Here is a 14,219-nt window from a genome sequence, read left to right as displayed (position 1 = left end):
GGCATTAGAAAGGAGGTGAACACGGTGGCAGTCTCACGATCTGCCGCCTCTTGCCCACAGCTAGGTGTTCCCACCACCTAAATGAAGCTCAGGCAGGGACCAGACGCCCATTCCAGGGTGAGGGTGAATTCCTAAACATTTGGCACCTTGATTATTATGATTAGGCTTTAAATAAATCTGACCTTAGCATAAGGCCCAGCAGGAGTTGTTACACAGAACTCATTCTTTTCTCCATGCCCCAAAGGCACTGAGTAAGTGGAGAAAGAAGGGCGGGGCAGATCAAAGCCAAGGGGCCAAACTGCATCTCACACGGTCCACCAGGACCTCACATGCATTTACCTTCAGCCACCCTCTAATCATGAGGCCCCCGCTGGCCCTGGTTTATGGGGCTTCATGGGACCAGTATCCAGGCTCCAAAGGGCAACTGAATCTGAGACGTGCTACAGTTGACATGAACCAGCCCAAGACGACTGGCATGTAGGCCTCTCTGGGCCTTCAGGTCAGAGGCCTTTAGAACTTGCTTTCAGAGCTTTGTAGTCCCTGGAGGCAAGTGGAAAATACCCCCACACTGGCCCCAACCAGCGCCCAAATCCTTCTATTAGACCCAGAGCAGAGTAAGAAGGAAAAATATTTTGTAGCCAGGTGCTGGTGGCTCACAGCTAAACTCCTCAAGACTCTGAGATCTCACCAATTCTCACCAATTCTCACTACTACAGGAGTGTGCAGGGTGTGGGTAAAGACACACTGAAGCCATTCTGTCCCAGATCTTGATCCATCACATCTTATGAGTGACATGCAATAGCTAAGATAATACAGCCATCCCCTCTTATCTCTAGGGAATACATCTCAAGATGCCCGGCCCCGTTCTCTATATACACTGTCTTTTTTTCATAAATGCCTTGCTGTGTTGCCATGAAGTATGGGGTCAATCTGTCCTGTGGTTTATACCCTGTTCCTCTCTGTATCATTACTCTCAAGCCCTGGTTACTTGGACACAAGCCCTGTGATGCTGTGATCACCAGGATGGCCCCTGGGTGGCCCGCAGGAGGGCAGCATATCCGGTGTGGCAATGCCAGACAAAGGATGATTCGGGTCCCACGTGAGACGGAGCAGGACAGTGTAAGGTTTTGGAAGCTACTAAGAAAAGGAGGTTATTTAGAACAATTGTTGATCTGTGGACATTTTTTTTTTCATTTGATGTTTTTTGGGCCATGACTGACTACAGGTAACAAACCCCACAGATCAGGAGGCTGAGATCTGAGGATCATGGTTCAAAGCCAGCATGGGCAAGAAAGATTGGAAGATTCTTCTCTCCAATTAACTACCAAAAAAAAAAAAAAAAAAAGCCAGAAATGGAGTAGTGGCTCAAGTGGTAGAGCACTAGCCTCAAGTGAAAAAGCTGAGGAACTGTACCCATACCCTGAGTTCAAGCCCCAGGAGGAGCACATGTGCGCGTGTGCGCACACACACACACACACACACACACAAAACAGAGTTCAGTGAATTTTAAAGGGTTGGTGTAGCTTTATATCCTGCATCATCCCAGGCACATTTTTAATAATACAGCCAAGTAAAACCATAGCCTATAAATAGTGTCCCCTCATAAGCTGCAATACACAACCTGCAGAAAAATATATGTAACGTGTACAGGCAGGACACAAACCCACCATTCCAAAAGCCAGGAGCCAGATTCTGATGCAGCAGCCCTGCCAAATCAGGGCTGCACACTGGCTGTGCTGGAAACACGGCTCAGACCACTGGTCAGGTATAAGAGACTGGCAGAAATAGCATCCACAAGTTGTACTATGTGATGTGTGATTGTTCTGGAACTTTCTCCTCTCTCATCTGCCTCTGGTCTAAAGAGGGAGGGAGAGCCAGAACTCTTAAGGTACAGATTACAAAAACATGACTGTGCTCTGAAACCAGGAGGCTGCCCTGGGAACAATGAAGACAGAAATCACTCACACACACACACACACCACAGTAATATGTAATGTGTTTTATACGTAATAGGTGTCATATATAACATATATGCACAATATATATTGCATATGTGTATGTATATGTATATATTATGTACTTTGTGTGTGTATATATATATATATATACACACACACACACATTTTCCTATAAATCTAAGTGTAACAAGCCAATTCTTTCTTCTATAGAAGGTATCAGATGTGGGGTTTTTTTTTTGGGGGGGGGGCGTCAGTCATGGGGCTTGAACTCTGGGCTTGGGCACTGTCCCTGAGCTTTCCAGCTCAAGGCAAGTGCTCTACCACTTGAGCCACAGTGCCACTTCCAGTTAATTGGAGATAAACCATCTCATGGACTTTCCTGCCTGGGCTGGCTTTGAACTGCAATCCTCAGATCTCAGCCTCCTGAGTAGCTAGGATTACAGGCGTGAGCCACCAGTGCCTGGCAAAAATACCAGATCTAAGAGCAGTTCAAAAGTAAAATAAAAGTGCATGTTCCCTAAGTGAGGGGAGGCCAGAGGGCAGATGTGGAAAACAAAAATCTTATCTTTCTGCCCAGAAGGAAAATACTGTTTAGAAGGGCTAAATATTTAGCAGCATTGACTCTCAGCTCCATGGAAAACAGAGCTATTTCCTGGTCCCCTTCTCAACATGGGGGCGTTGGGAAAGAGCGGACAGCCCACAAAACCCCAGGGCCCTTAGGATCCACTAAAGGTAAAAACAGGCCTACAATTCCTCATCTGCCTTCCCCGGAGACCAAATATCAGAAGACTAAGAATTTAGGAATGAATCGTAAATCGTGAACAATGGAAGGGGTGACAGGGACTGAGTGCACCGTACTCATAATCTGACACGGTGAATTGAAACCTCTTTGAGGATCTTATAGATAATTTTTTTAAATGATGCTTTAGCAACAAAATGAAATAGATTTTATTTGGTAGCAACAATGTGACCTGAATAAAATCATGTGTTGTTCATTGATTCCACTTGGTGTGAATGTTCTTACACAAACTAATGCACTTGCATTTTCTTGGGGAATATTACATACAAGAACCATACTTTTCTTCATAAAAACTCAGTTTTAAGATACACTTGGGACACATAAAAAGGGAAAGACTGTAGACGTAATAGGATGTCACAAGACATTTATAAAGTTTACCAAGGACTAACAGAGTCAAATTCCTCCGGTAGTTTCAGACCATTGAACCCACTTTCTACATAAGCCAGCCTGCAGGATTATTTGGCAATACTGGGTGAGAAATGGGAACTCTATTATCCAGGGATAAACTAAATGTTTAAATCTACTATTCACACTAAATCCTGGATTCCTACCTTCACATATTCCAGCGTTGGATCTAGAAGATGAGGATCCCTAAAAGAGAAAAGAGAAATGTGAGAAGGAGGAAGATGTGCCAACATTGGTTCATTCTGTTATGTAAATTCATAAGCAAGGGCCCCAACTTCTCAGATATACACACAAGGCATCGGATGGCATGATACCACGACCTCAGTCTGGAAACCTTGGAACAGGAGGCTGTTTTGTGTGTGGCAATTTGAGGTTCACTCGAGCATGAACTAGCCTCCAAGTCTGGAGCAAAGTAGGGCACCAGTGGCTCATACTTGTAATCTAGTGACTCAGGAGGCTGAGATTTGAGGACCCAAGTTCACAGCCAGTCCAGGCAGGAAAGTCTCCTCCAAAAAGCCAGAAGTGGAGCTATGGCTCAAGTGGTAAAGCACCAGGGTGGAACAAGAAAGCTAAGGGATAACACCCAGGCCCTGAGTTCAAGCCCCAGTACATGTACACACATGTATGCATGCACATACAGAGCTTGGAGCAAAAAGTTAGCAGGGGTGGGGGAGGAAGAGGGGCGAGTAAGTTTGATGCCATTATGACAATAAGAAAATGGAGGCTCAGGCAGGTGGGCAGCTGCCAAGGTTGGCCAGCCCGGGGATGAGGGGCAGAAGGGAACCTCACATCTGCATCTGAACTGTGTCATTCTCTTCCCCCCACAGAATGCCACCTACCCATTCCCTTCAATGTCTCCTCTCCAACCAGAATAGTACAGGAAGATCAAGTGGACATAATTGGCAGCCGGGGGCAGAGAAGGGTGATTGGACAGGAACTGGGAATGTCTAAGACTCTAGAAGAGGCGGGGAGACATGAGGTCTCCCCCATAACAAGAACAGACAGCTGCCCCATCCCCCCTGAAGGTAGGGAGGCTCAAACCCAAACTCCCCACAGAGATGATATCACTTTAGGGCCCAGGGCTTTCAGCTTTAAGGCCAAATTCTCTATTTTTGAATTACTTTTTAAAATAATTTTCTTTTTTGATTATGTAGTACCAAGGAATTGAACCCAGGGCCATGCATGCTAGGCACACACTCTACCACTGAGCCACCTTCCCAGCCAAGGTCAGAGGCTCTTAAAGGGGAGGTTTCTTAGCCTCTCTCCTTGGTGACAGAAAGGGCTTGTCAGAAGGTGAGGATCCCACTGACAAGCAGCCCCCAAAGTCAGTGAACCCAACCTCAGATCACTGCTGAGACCTCTTCTCTGGCTATGGGGTGACTGCAAGAACTGCAAACAAGAAGAGCAAAGCCACTTCCCCTGGGGTCCAAGGAGTCCTTGCCTCATGTGGAAATGGGTCTAAGCTCAAGCTTTCTTCCCACTGATCCATAAGTTGGACCTGCACATAGCACGCATGTGTGGGGTAAGTTGGTATCCAGGATACCCTTTGTACGCAAAGGTGTCGAAAGATCAGGTCTGACATGTGACCTTTGTTGAACCAAAGGAACCAAGAAGGGCCAAAGCTCGCAGTGCTTGCGTGCACTGGCATCAAGACATCCCGAGTCTGTCCGTCATGTCCAGGCTGGTCTCCTCCTCTCCAAAAATCCGGAGAGTTCTCCACCTCAGGCCTTCCTTCCCTGAAGAACCCAGTCTAAGACTGAACATCTGGTCTGCAGCATTCTGCCTGGGCTGCTTCCCTTGTAAGTGTTTCAAACCTTGGTTTCTGTACTACATTAACATTTTAGGTTTATAGGCCCCCAACTGCAGAAAAAATGTTAGATCCCTTCAAATGTGGGTTTCATCTTCTGCCCGTTTGTATGTACATTTCATTTGATTAAGTTTTTTGAACTCATAGCCTCATGCTTACTAAGCAGATTGCTCTATCACGTGAGCCAGGCCTCCTGTCTTTACATTTGTTTATGATTATTATAGAGGTGATGTATAGAGGGGTTACAATTATTTCTTTTTTTGGGGGGGGGTCTGGTCGTGGGGCCTGAACTCTGGGCCTGGGCGCTGTCCCTCAGCTCTTCAGCTCAAGGCTAGTGCTCTACCACTTGAGCCACAGCGCCCCTTCCGGCTTTTTTCCTTTTTGCTTATGTGGTGCTGGGGAATCAAACCCAGGGCCTCATGCATGCAAGGCAAGCGCTCTACCACTGAGCCACCTTCCCAGCCCATACAATTATTTCTTTTTGGACAATGTCACCACTTCTCTCGCTCTCTCCCAGTTGTTTCCTCCCATTCCCACCCACAAGTTGGATAATTCATTTGAACATAGTGTTTAGTGGGTACCACTGCTGCATTTGTTCACCCTCTGTCTCTCCATTTCTGTGTCCCCCTTTATACTCCCAAAGATAGATGAAGGAAAAAAAAAAACTCACTAAAACCTATTATTTCCATTTCCTGGAGTCCTGTCCTTTTAAAAATTACCAGACATTGTTAAACCAACATTACTTTCTCTTAACTGTGAGAGTACAGAGGCGAGGACTGTGGTGATGTAGCTTCAGGGTAGTGGCACCACCTGGCTTTGCACCCACCACCACCATCTGTACCCACTGTCACTTTTGTACCATCCCTGCAAATGTCAGCACAGTGAAAATGCAAACTACCCCCTCTTAGTGAAAAATGGGTTAGTCAGTGGAGACCAGAGGTAATGGTTCCAGGTTAGCTAGAGCTGGAAACACTGTATTTTGAAGAGCAAGCCAGGCATAGTCACACATACCTGTGAACTGCAGCTGCACAGGACATGGAAGTAGACGAATGGGCTGAGACTAGCACTGACAACAGCACCAGCCTCTATCAGAAAAACAAACTGAAGCAAAGAGGGCTCGAAGTGAGGCTCAAGTGATAGGAAGCCTGCCTACCCATCGCAAGGCCCTAAGTTCAAGTCCTGGTACTACTAAAAGAAAGGAATAAGACAACTTGGGAGCCTTCTCGCCATGGTTCCCATAGTGCTTATCATTTTTTCCTAACCTTTCACTAATTACTAGTCTACACATGGGATTTGGTCCAACTCTGCTTGCTTTTGCCTTTCAAAATCTTTCTTGTCGATCCATGAGTCACAATACATCTGCAGTATTTACTACTTCCTTGCCATTGTGAACTGGTTCTCGCTCTACTTTCCTCTTTTCTTTTTCGACAAGCTCTCCCTACAGAGCCTAGGCTGGCCTCAAACCTGAGATCCTCCTGCCTCTGCCTCCTGAGTGCTAGGCAAACAGGCATGTGTCACCTGGTGTACTTAATACTTTCAACATCTATGGCACGTTACACAACCCTGTCTGCACCCAGCAGGGTGAGAAAATGTTCCCAGACTCTTAAGAATCAATCACAAACTGGACAAATGCCATGGAGAAAGCATTCTGAGGCTGAGACCAAAGCAATCACCAAACTCTCTGATGAAGCTCAAAACAATCACCAAACCTTCAGATGGAGCCTGCACAGCTTCCTCGGACAGACTTTCAGTATCCCTGAGTATCCTTCAACATCCTACTGCATCCTCAGTTGCCCTCAGCCTACGGTTTCTATGGAAAGGTCTTCAGCACGAAAAGCATCTCTAACAAATGCCTTGAAAGTTCATTCTCAACGTGACCAGCCAGTACCATGCACCAGTTTTCTCAAAGACAAGAATTCATCTGTTTAACATAATCAACTCTTCTAAAGCTTTGCTGCGCATATGATCATCATAGAGCTAAAGATCTCCAGGTCTCAAGTGAAAAAGAAAAGAGATAAACTGGTTGCCAGCAATGCTAGCTATGCAGGTGCGAGGCTATCTGAGGAGGAAGGTTCAAAGTCAGCCCAGCAGAAAAGACCACGAGGCTCTTTCTTTTCATTTTTTAGTTGTGGGGTTTAAACTCAGGGCATGGGCTCTGTCCCTGAGCTCTTTTGCTCAAGGTTAATGCGCTACCTTTGAGCCACAGTGCCACTTCTGGTTTTTGAGTGGTTAATTGGAATAAGAGTCTCCTGGGCTTTCCTACCTGGGCTGGCTTTGAACTGTGATCCTCAGATCTCAGCCTCCTGAGTAGCTAGGATTACAGGCGTGAGCCACTGGTGCCCGGCACCCAGCTTCACCTCTGGTTTTTGAGTGGGTAATTGGAGATAAAAGTCTCACAGGGACTTTTTTTTTTTTTTGGGGGGGGGGGGTCTGGTCATGGGGCCTGAACTCTGGGCCTGGGTGCTGTCCCTCAGCTCTTCAGCTCAAGGCTAGCACTCTACCACTTGAGCCACAGCGCCACTTCCGGCTTTTTTCTTATGTGGTGCTGAGGAATCGAACCCAGGGCCTCGAGCATGCAAGGCAAGCACTCTACCACTGAGCCACTTTCCCAGCCCTCACAGGGACTTTTCTGCCCAGGCTGGCTTTGAACCTCCATCCTCAGATCTCAACCTCCTGAATAGCTAGGATTACAGGCATGAGTCATAGGTGCGCGGCTGACTCTTCATTTCTAATTAACCACCCAAAAGCTCTGGCCTTCCTCCCATTCCCTACAAAAGGTGGAGGGAGAACAAATCTCCCAAACTGTCACCCCAGCCTCAGTGTCTGGGGGGAGATCTTGGCATGGAGCCCGAGTCTACACTTGCATTCCTGGATGAACCGTGAGGTGCTCACTCTCACAGTGACCAAAGAAGAAACCCCAGTGCCTGCGTGGACCATTGGAGGACATAGCTGGATTTTCCTCCTTTTATTCAGCCGAAAAACCTTGAGAGCTGAGCAAGGGAAGGAACTCAGGGCCTTCTTGGTCCTGTCCCCAAGTGAATGCAGGCCTGTCCATTCTGTTCTGAGAGAGGAATGGAACTGCTCACCCAGCCCAGTGCCAGGGTTCAAGGGTGCCCCACCTCCCCCCTGTGTGGCAGGGCATGAAGAAGCACCCCACACCAAGTCAGCCCACCACAAATCCCCAAGCTTTAAAAACCAAGGCCCTTGGGGCTGGGAAGGTGGCTCAGTGGTAGAGAGCTTGCCTTGCATGCATGAGGCCCTGGGTTTAATTCCTCAGCTCCACATAAGCAAAAAGAAAAAAGCCGGAAGTGGCTCTGTGGCTCAAGTGGTAGAGCCTTGAGCTGAAGAGCTGAGGGACAGCACCCAGGCCCAGAGTTCAGGCCCCACGACCGGAGCCCCCCCCCCAAAAAACAACAACAACAACAACAAAAAACAAAAAACCAAGGCCCTGAGCTAAATCTTAATATTTAAATGGTGGAAGGCTCTTTCTGCCCTTCTCTCAGACAGCTACTCCATCCTGGCATCTTCTCCCCAAATAAACAGCCCACCAGGTGAGCCAGAGGCAATGCCTCCGGCCCAGAACCCTGCCTCTAGCTTGAAGTAGAATATCCAATTAGTCAGACAAGACTGCAGCTCACCCACTTCCAGCTGCACACTGGCATTCTCCAAGAGAGATCAGTAGAAAACACAGAAGCTTGTCAATATAAAAAGAAGCATTTTTTTCTTTTAATCATATTTATTTTTGGCTTTGGCCAATTGGGACTCCTCACCCCATAAGACATGGTGTGGGCACCTCTGTTTACAATCAGGTTTGGTAGTAGGCGCCTGGGTGGGGAGAAGGCTTCTGTGGGGGAGAAGGCCCCTGTGGGGGAGGGCCTCAGGAGGGTGGGGGGGAGGTGGATCTTCTGCCTTGCCATAACTGGTCAGTGGGGTGAAATTTGATTCTTAGCTTTTAAGTTTATTCAGTTTTTTTTCCGTGTGTATTCCAGTGGAGTCATTCTTTCCTGTGTCCTACTTATTCAAGTTCAAATCTTAGGAACTTACAAGTCATGGAGATGATGTTTACTGTTTAGTTTCTCATCAATAAACAAATGGATGATGTCTTTCCCTCTTAAAAGGACACTTGACCTGGAAGTGCCCACCATTTTGAGGTGTGAGATTCTCCTCCACAGCAAGAGTTCAGTAATATACCCTCTTTTCTGGGTGGTTGGACTATAGATGGAGATGATGTTGTCTATGTCTATCTTGAATGAATACTTCTTTAATTTAATTATATAATAAATCACTGGCCAACAGTATTGTCAAACAAATGTCTTTTTGGATATAACTACAACAAAAAATTAATCATTTGCTGGGCATCACTGGCTCATATCTATAATTCTAGCTACTCAGAAAGCTGAGATTGGAGGATTGCAGTTCAAAGCTAGCCTGGGCAGGAAAGTCCATAAGATGTTTTTCTTTTAGTGTTGCTCCTGGGGCTTGAACTTAGGGCCTGGACATTATCCCTGAGGTGTTTTTCTCCAGGCTAGTGTTCTCCCACATGAGTCACAGCTCCACTTCCAGCTTTTTTGTGACTAACTGGAAAAAAGAGGCTCATGAACCTTTCCAGCCTGGGCTAGTCTTGAACCATGATCCTCAGAGGATCTCAGACCCCTAGCCAGGATTATAGGCATGGCCATGGTCACCGAGCCATGATACTCTTATCTCCAATAAACTACTCAAACAAACCCAAAAACAGCCTGATGTGGAGCTGTGGCTCAAATGGTAGAGTGTAAGTCTTGTGCAAAAAACAGCTCATAACAGTGCCCCGACCATGAGTTCAAGCCTCAGGACTGGCAGGAAAAAAAACAAAAAGGAGGAGGAAGAGAAGGAGAAGTAAAGAAAGAAAAGGAGGTAGGAAAGAAAGAAAAGAAGGATGGAAGCAGGGCATCGGTGGCTCATACCTGTAATCCTAGCTACTCAGAAAGCTGAGATCTGAGGATCACGGTTCAAAGCTAGATGGGGCAGGAAAAGCCGTGAGACTCTGATCTCCAATAAAACCACTCAGAAAACTGGAAGTGGTGCTGTGGCTCAAGTGGTAGAGCACTTGCGCTGAGGGACAGTGCCCAGGCCCAGAGCTCAAGCCCACGACCAACAAAAAAAAAGGAAGAAGAAGAGGAAGAAGGAGGAGGAGGAGGAAGAGGAGGAGGAGGAGGAGGAGGAGGAGGAGGAGGAGGAGGAGGAGGAGGAGGAGGAGGAGGAGGAGGAGGAGGAGGAGGAGGAGGAGGAGGAAGAGGAGGAGGAGGAGGAGGAGGAGGGGATAAAGAAAAAAGAAAAAGCAACTCTCCATGGGGCAGTGAGCACAGGAGCCTAGCCAGGCGACCTGGAGGCAGGAACACCAAAGGGAAGCACACTGGCAGGTTGTGGATGGACTGCAGTGTCAGACAGAGGGGAACAGGGGGATGGGGTACAGACTTGAGAAACTTATCTAAGTGAGAATCGGTCAGTCTTGGGAAATGACTGGCTTCGAGGGTGACAGGGATGAGAGATAAGAAGATTTGCACACTCCTTCCCCAGGGAGCAGGGTAGACAGTGCCTGATCCCCACTAGATCTCAGTGTGTTTGTTCAGTGAATCAGTGCACACCTTTGTCACAGACACTACCCTTAAACTCTTGGGATCTGAATAGACAAGATTCCATGTCCTTACCGCCATTTCCCATGCTGGCAGGGTCCCAACATGGCTGCCGCTCAGCTACTGGTGACTCGGATGTGCTCTCTGACCTCTCAGCTGCTGTTACTTTAAACTTTAAAGAAGGTTGTTCTCAACCTTCAAACTGAACTCAGAGCATTTCCCATAGAACACAAGGAAACAGGGCAAACATGTAAGGCATTCCTATACACCCACAAAAACACTTAACTCATACAGGAAAAGCTGAAACAACAAAACCAGGTAGCTGTGCAAATACTGGCCAAGAGAGTTGCACAGAGTCATTTGCCTTCCTTACCTCTACCCTGGAGAGCTGCCAGTGTTCAGGGTCTCTCTTCCCTGGACCAGATGCTTCCTGAGGACAGGGCTACTTCTGTTTCGCTCATCTCTGTACCAAGTCTTTAGGCCACTACCAGCCACAAAGTGCACAGAGCCAATGAATAGATGAGCAAGGAGAAGAATGGACAAATGAATATAAGCCACCCTAAACCCCTCTTGTGTTACATCTATAAAATTCAGGTAAGGCTTCACAAGTTCAAAATTGCTAAGGGACTTGCATTTGCTCAATATGGTAAACCAGAGCATCTCAACACTAAATGACAGCCCGGGCACGGGCGGCTCACACCTGTAATCCTAGCTACCCAGGAATTTTAAGATCTGAGGATCACAGGTCAAAGCCAGCCCAGGCAGGAATCAGTGAGACTTGTCTTCAACACACACACACACACACACACACACACACACACACACACACACACACACGTGCACGCGTGCTGCTCCCCCTGAAGCCCTATGTAGTGCCTGAGCCATTAAAGTGAGCCCCACTCCCCGTGAGAAGAGAAGAAATATGCCACAAAACAAAACACACTCCAGCTCAGGAAACCAAGAATTAAACTTATTATCCCTAGATGCTAAGAAGACTCAAATTCATATTACCCACTTTGAAAAGTCCAAAACTGAACAGTTATAATTGGTAGTGCTTATTAGAAGGGAACAATGTGAATGTCTCATAGGGAACAATTTTCCAACAGAATACTATTCAGTATATTCACAAATGTCACTAAATATAAATTCTCTACAAGAAATAACCATCTACACCCTGGTTAAGAAAGCCAGCTAACAATGGAGAGTCACAATAGCAATAGACTGAAAATTTCCAGAGCTCCAGATAAGAAAATTATCAGATATAGGCTATCCAACAACAATGTCTGATATGTTTTAAGAAAAGGTGAAATCAAAAGTGATAAGAGTAGACATGTTAGCTACAAAAATAACATACTAGGAAGTGGAGCTGTGGGTCAAGTGGTAGAGTATCAGTTTTGAGCAGAAAAAAACAAAGTGAGATAGGGAAAGTCTTGAGTTCAAGGCCCAGTTCTGGGAGGAAAAAAATTTTTAAATAACATATGCTAATAGCTAGAAATTTTAAAAAATAAAGCTTGGTGTGGTGGCATATGCTTGTAATCCCAGTTTTGAGTTCAAGGCCAGCCTGAGTATTTACATAGCACAACTTAAAGGAAAGAAAATTATATTCAATGAAAATATAAAATTCAGTGTCTATGTTAAGTAACAGATTAGATATGACTGCAGAAAATATTTATGAATTTAAACCAAAATTGCTAATTACACACAATTTAGTACAAAGAGAAAATGCAATGGAACTATGAAAGAGAAGCTGCATATAGAATAAGAAGTCACGGGCGGGGAAGGTGGCTCGGTGGTAGAGTGCTTGCCTTGCGTGCATGAGGCCCTGGGTTCGATTCCTCAGCACCACATAAGCAGAAAAAGCTGGAAGTGGCACTGTGGCTCAAGTAGTAGAGCACTAGCCTTGAGCTGAAGAGCTGAGGGACAGCGCAGCTGAGGGACAGGCCCAGAGTTCAGGCCCCACAACTGGGAGGAAAAAAAAGTAAGAAAGAGTGAGAAAGAGAGAAAGAAAGAAAGAAAGAGAGAGAATGAAAAGAAAGAAAGAAAGAAAGAAAAAGAATAAGAAATCCCAAGTCCACTTAGCTGGTGTTCTGGGAGAACTGATTATTTTTAAAAGTGGGGGAGGAAGTTAAGAGTTAAAGAATAATGTCAGAAGTCTTCAGAATGAATGAAAGGGAGCTATCTATCCTCAAATTCAGGCTCCTCAGTAGATCTCATGCAGTATAAACGAACAGTAAATCCTTAGACACACTGTAATGAAATTATAGCTCACCAAAGACAAATAGAAGATCATGAAAACAGTTGAAGAACAAAGAAAAGTTAGAGCAATGACAAGACAGATTTTCATAAACCAAAAGAGACAGTTCTCAACATTTTGTACCCAGCAAAACTATCAAGTGAATAAAGGCATGATGGAACCCACATACACACCCCTCAAATTTGGTAAATATATAGCTAATTTCAACCTGGCACAAGATGCATATTTAATTTGTAAAATTTTAGAAAAGGACAAATTACCACCTTATGCCCATGAGAATGGTTACCAGTAAAACCCAGAATATAACAAACAGTTGGTGAGGCTGTGGAGGATCGGAGCCTTTGTACTCTGTTGGCTGGAATATATAAAAAGGTGCAGTTGCTATGAAAAACATGATGGCAGTTCCTTAAAAAAAAAAAAAGTGAAATTAGCCGGGCATAATGGTATATGCCTGTAATCCCAGCTACTTAGGAGGCTGAGGCAGGAGGAGTACTTGTCAAGCCTAGGACTTCAAAGACAGTGTGTGTAGTACAACGAGGGGGAAAAAAGGCAAATAAAGTGAAATCACTAGCAATTCCACTGCCAATGTTATACCAAAAAGAACTGGAAGTAAGGTCTCAAAGAGACATTTGTATATTTTTGTTCATAGAATTATTTTTGAAAGCTTCCAAAATTAGACACAGCTGGGCACCAGAGGCTCATGCCTGTAATCCTAGCTACTCAGGAAGCTGAGAGCTGAGGATCATGGTTTGAAACCAGCCTACACAGTAAGTCTGTGAGACTCATCTTCAATTAACTGCTAAAAAGCAGGAAGTAGTGCTGTGGCTCAAGTGATAGAGTGCTAGCCTTGAGCCTTGAGCTCAGGGACAGTACCCAGGACCTGAGTTCAAGCCCCACGACTGGCCAAAAAAAAGCCCACGGTTAAACATAATCCAAGTATCTATCAATGGATGAGTGGATCAGTAAAATGTGACCTATATGCACAATAAATATAATTACCTTTATAAAGGAAGAAGATCCTGACACATGCTCCAAACATGGGCAAATCCTGAAGTAAAAGAAGCAAGCTACAGAAGAATGGTATATGATCCTGCTTATGTGAGGTTGGTAGGGTAGTCAGATTCACGGAGACAGAAAGGGCTGTTGGATTGTAAAAGATGACCTGTTTTGCAAGAATCAGAGTTTTGTAAATTGGTTTCACAACAATGTCAATGTACTTATTAACACTACTGAACTGTATACTTAAAAATGGCTTAGATGAAATAAGCCAGGCATGGAGACATATACTAAATGATCTCACTCATAAGCGGGATCTAAAAAAGGTCATTGTGAGAGTAGGTTTTGAATCTGGAGAGAGCAAGCGAGGGAAGGAGGGAGGGAGGGA

The 14,219-nt window shown here is 45.5% G+C and overlaps 1 protein-coding gene across 1 annotated transcript in view; it reads right to left on the bottom strand.

The window, feature by feature from the left end:
• The window catches only part of Bcar3 (BCAR3 adaptor protein, NSP family member), a 115,781-nt gene that overhangs the window by 73,752 nt on the left and 27,810 nt on the right, over positions 1-14,219 (bottom strand). Inside the window, exon 3 of the mRNA XM_042684610.1 lies at positions 3,309-3,348. Coding sequence (XP_042540544.1) covers positions 3,309-3,348 — 40 coding nt within the window. The remainder of the gene's footprint in view (positions 1-3,308; positions 3,349-14,219) is intronic.

This window comes from Dipodomys spectabilis, unplaced genomic scaffold (assembly GCF_019054845.1).
Source record: "Dipodomys spectabilis isolate Male_0828 unplaced genomic scaffold, ASM1905484v1 ptg000002l, whole genome shotgun sequence".
Lineage (NCBI taxonomy): Eukaryota > Metazoa > Chordata > Mammalia > Rodentia > Heteromyidae > Dipodomys > Dipodomys spectabilis.
Note: the sequence above shows the minus strand (reverse complement) of the source record. Positions and strands in the feature narration are given on the sequence as shown.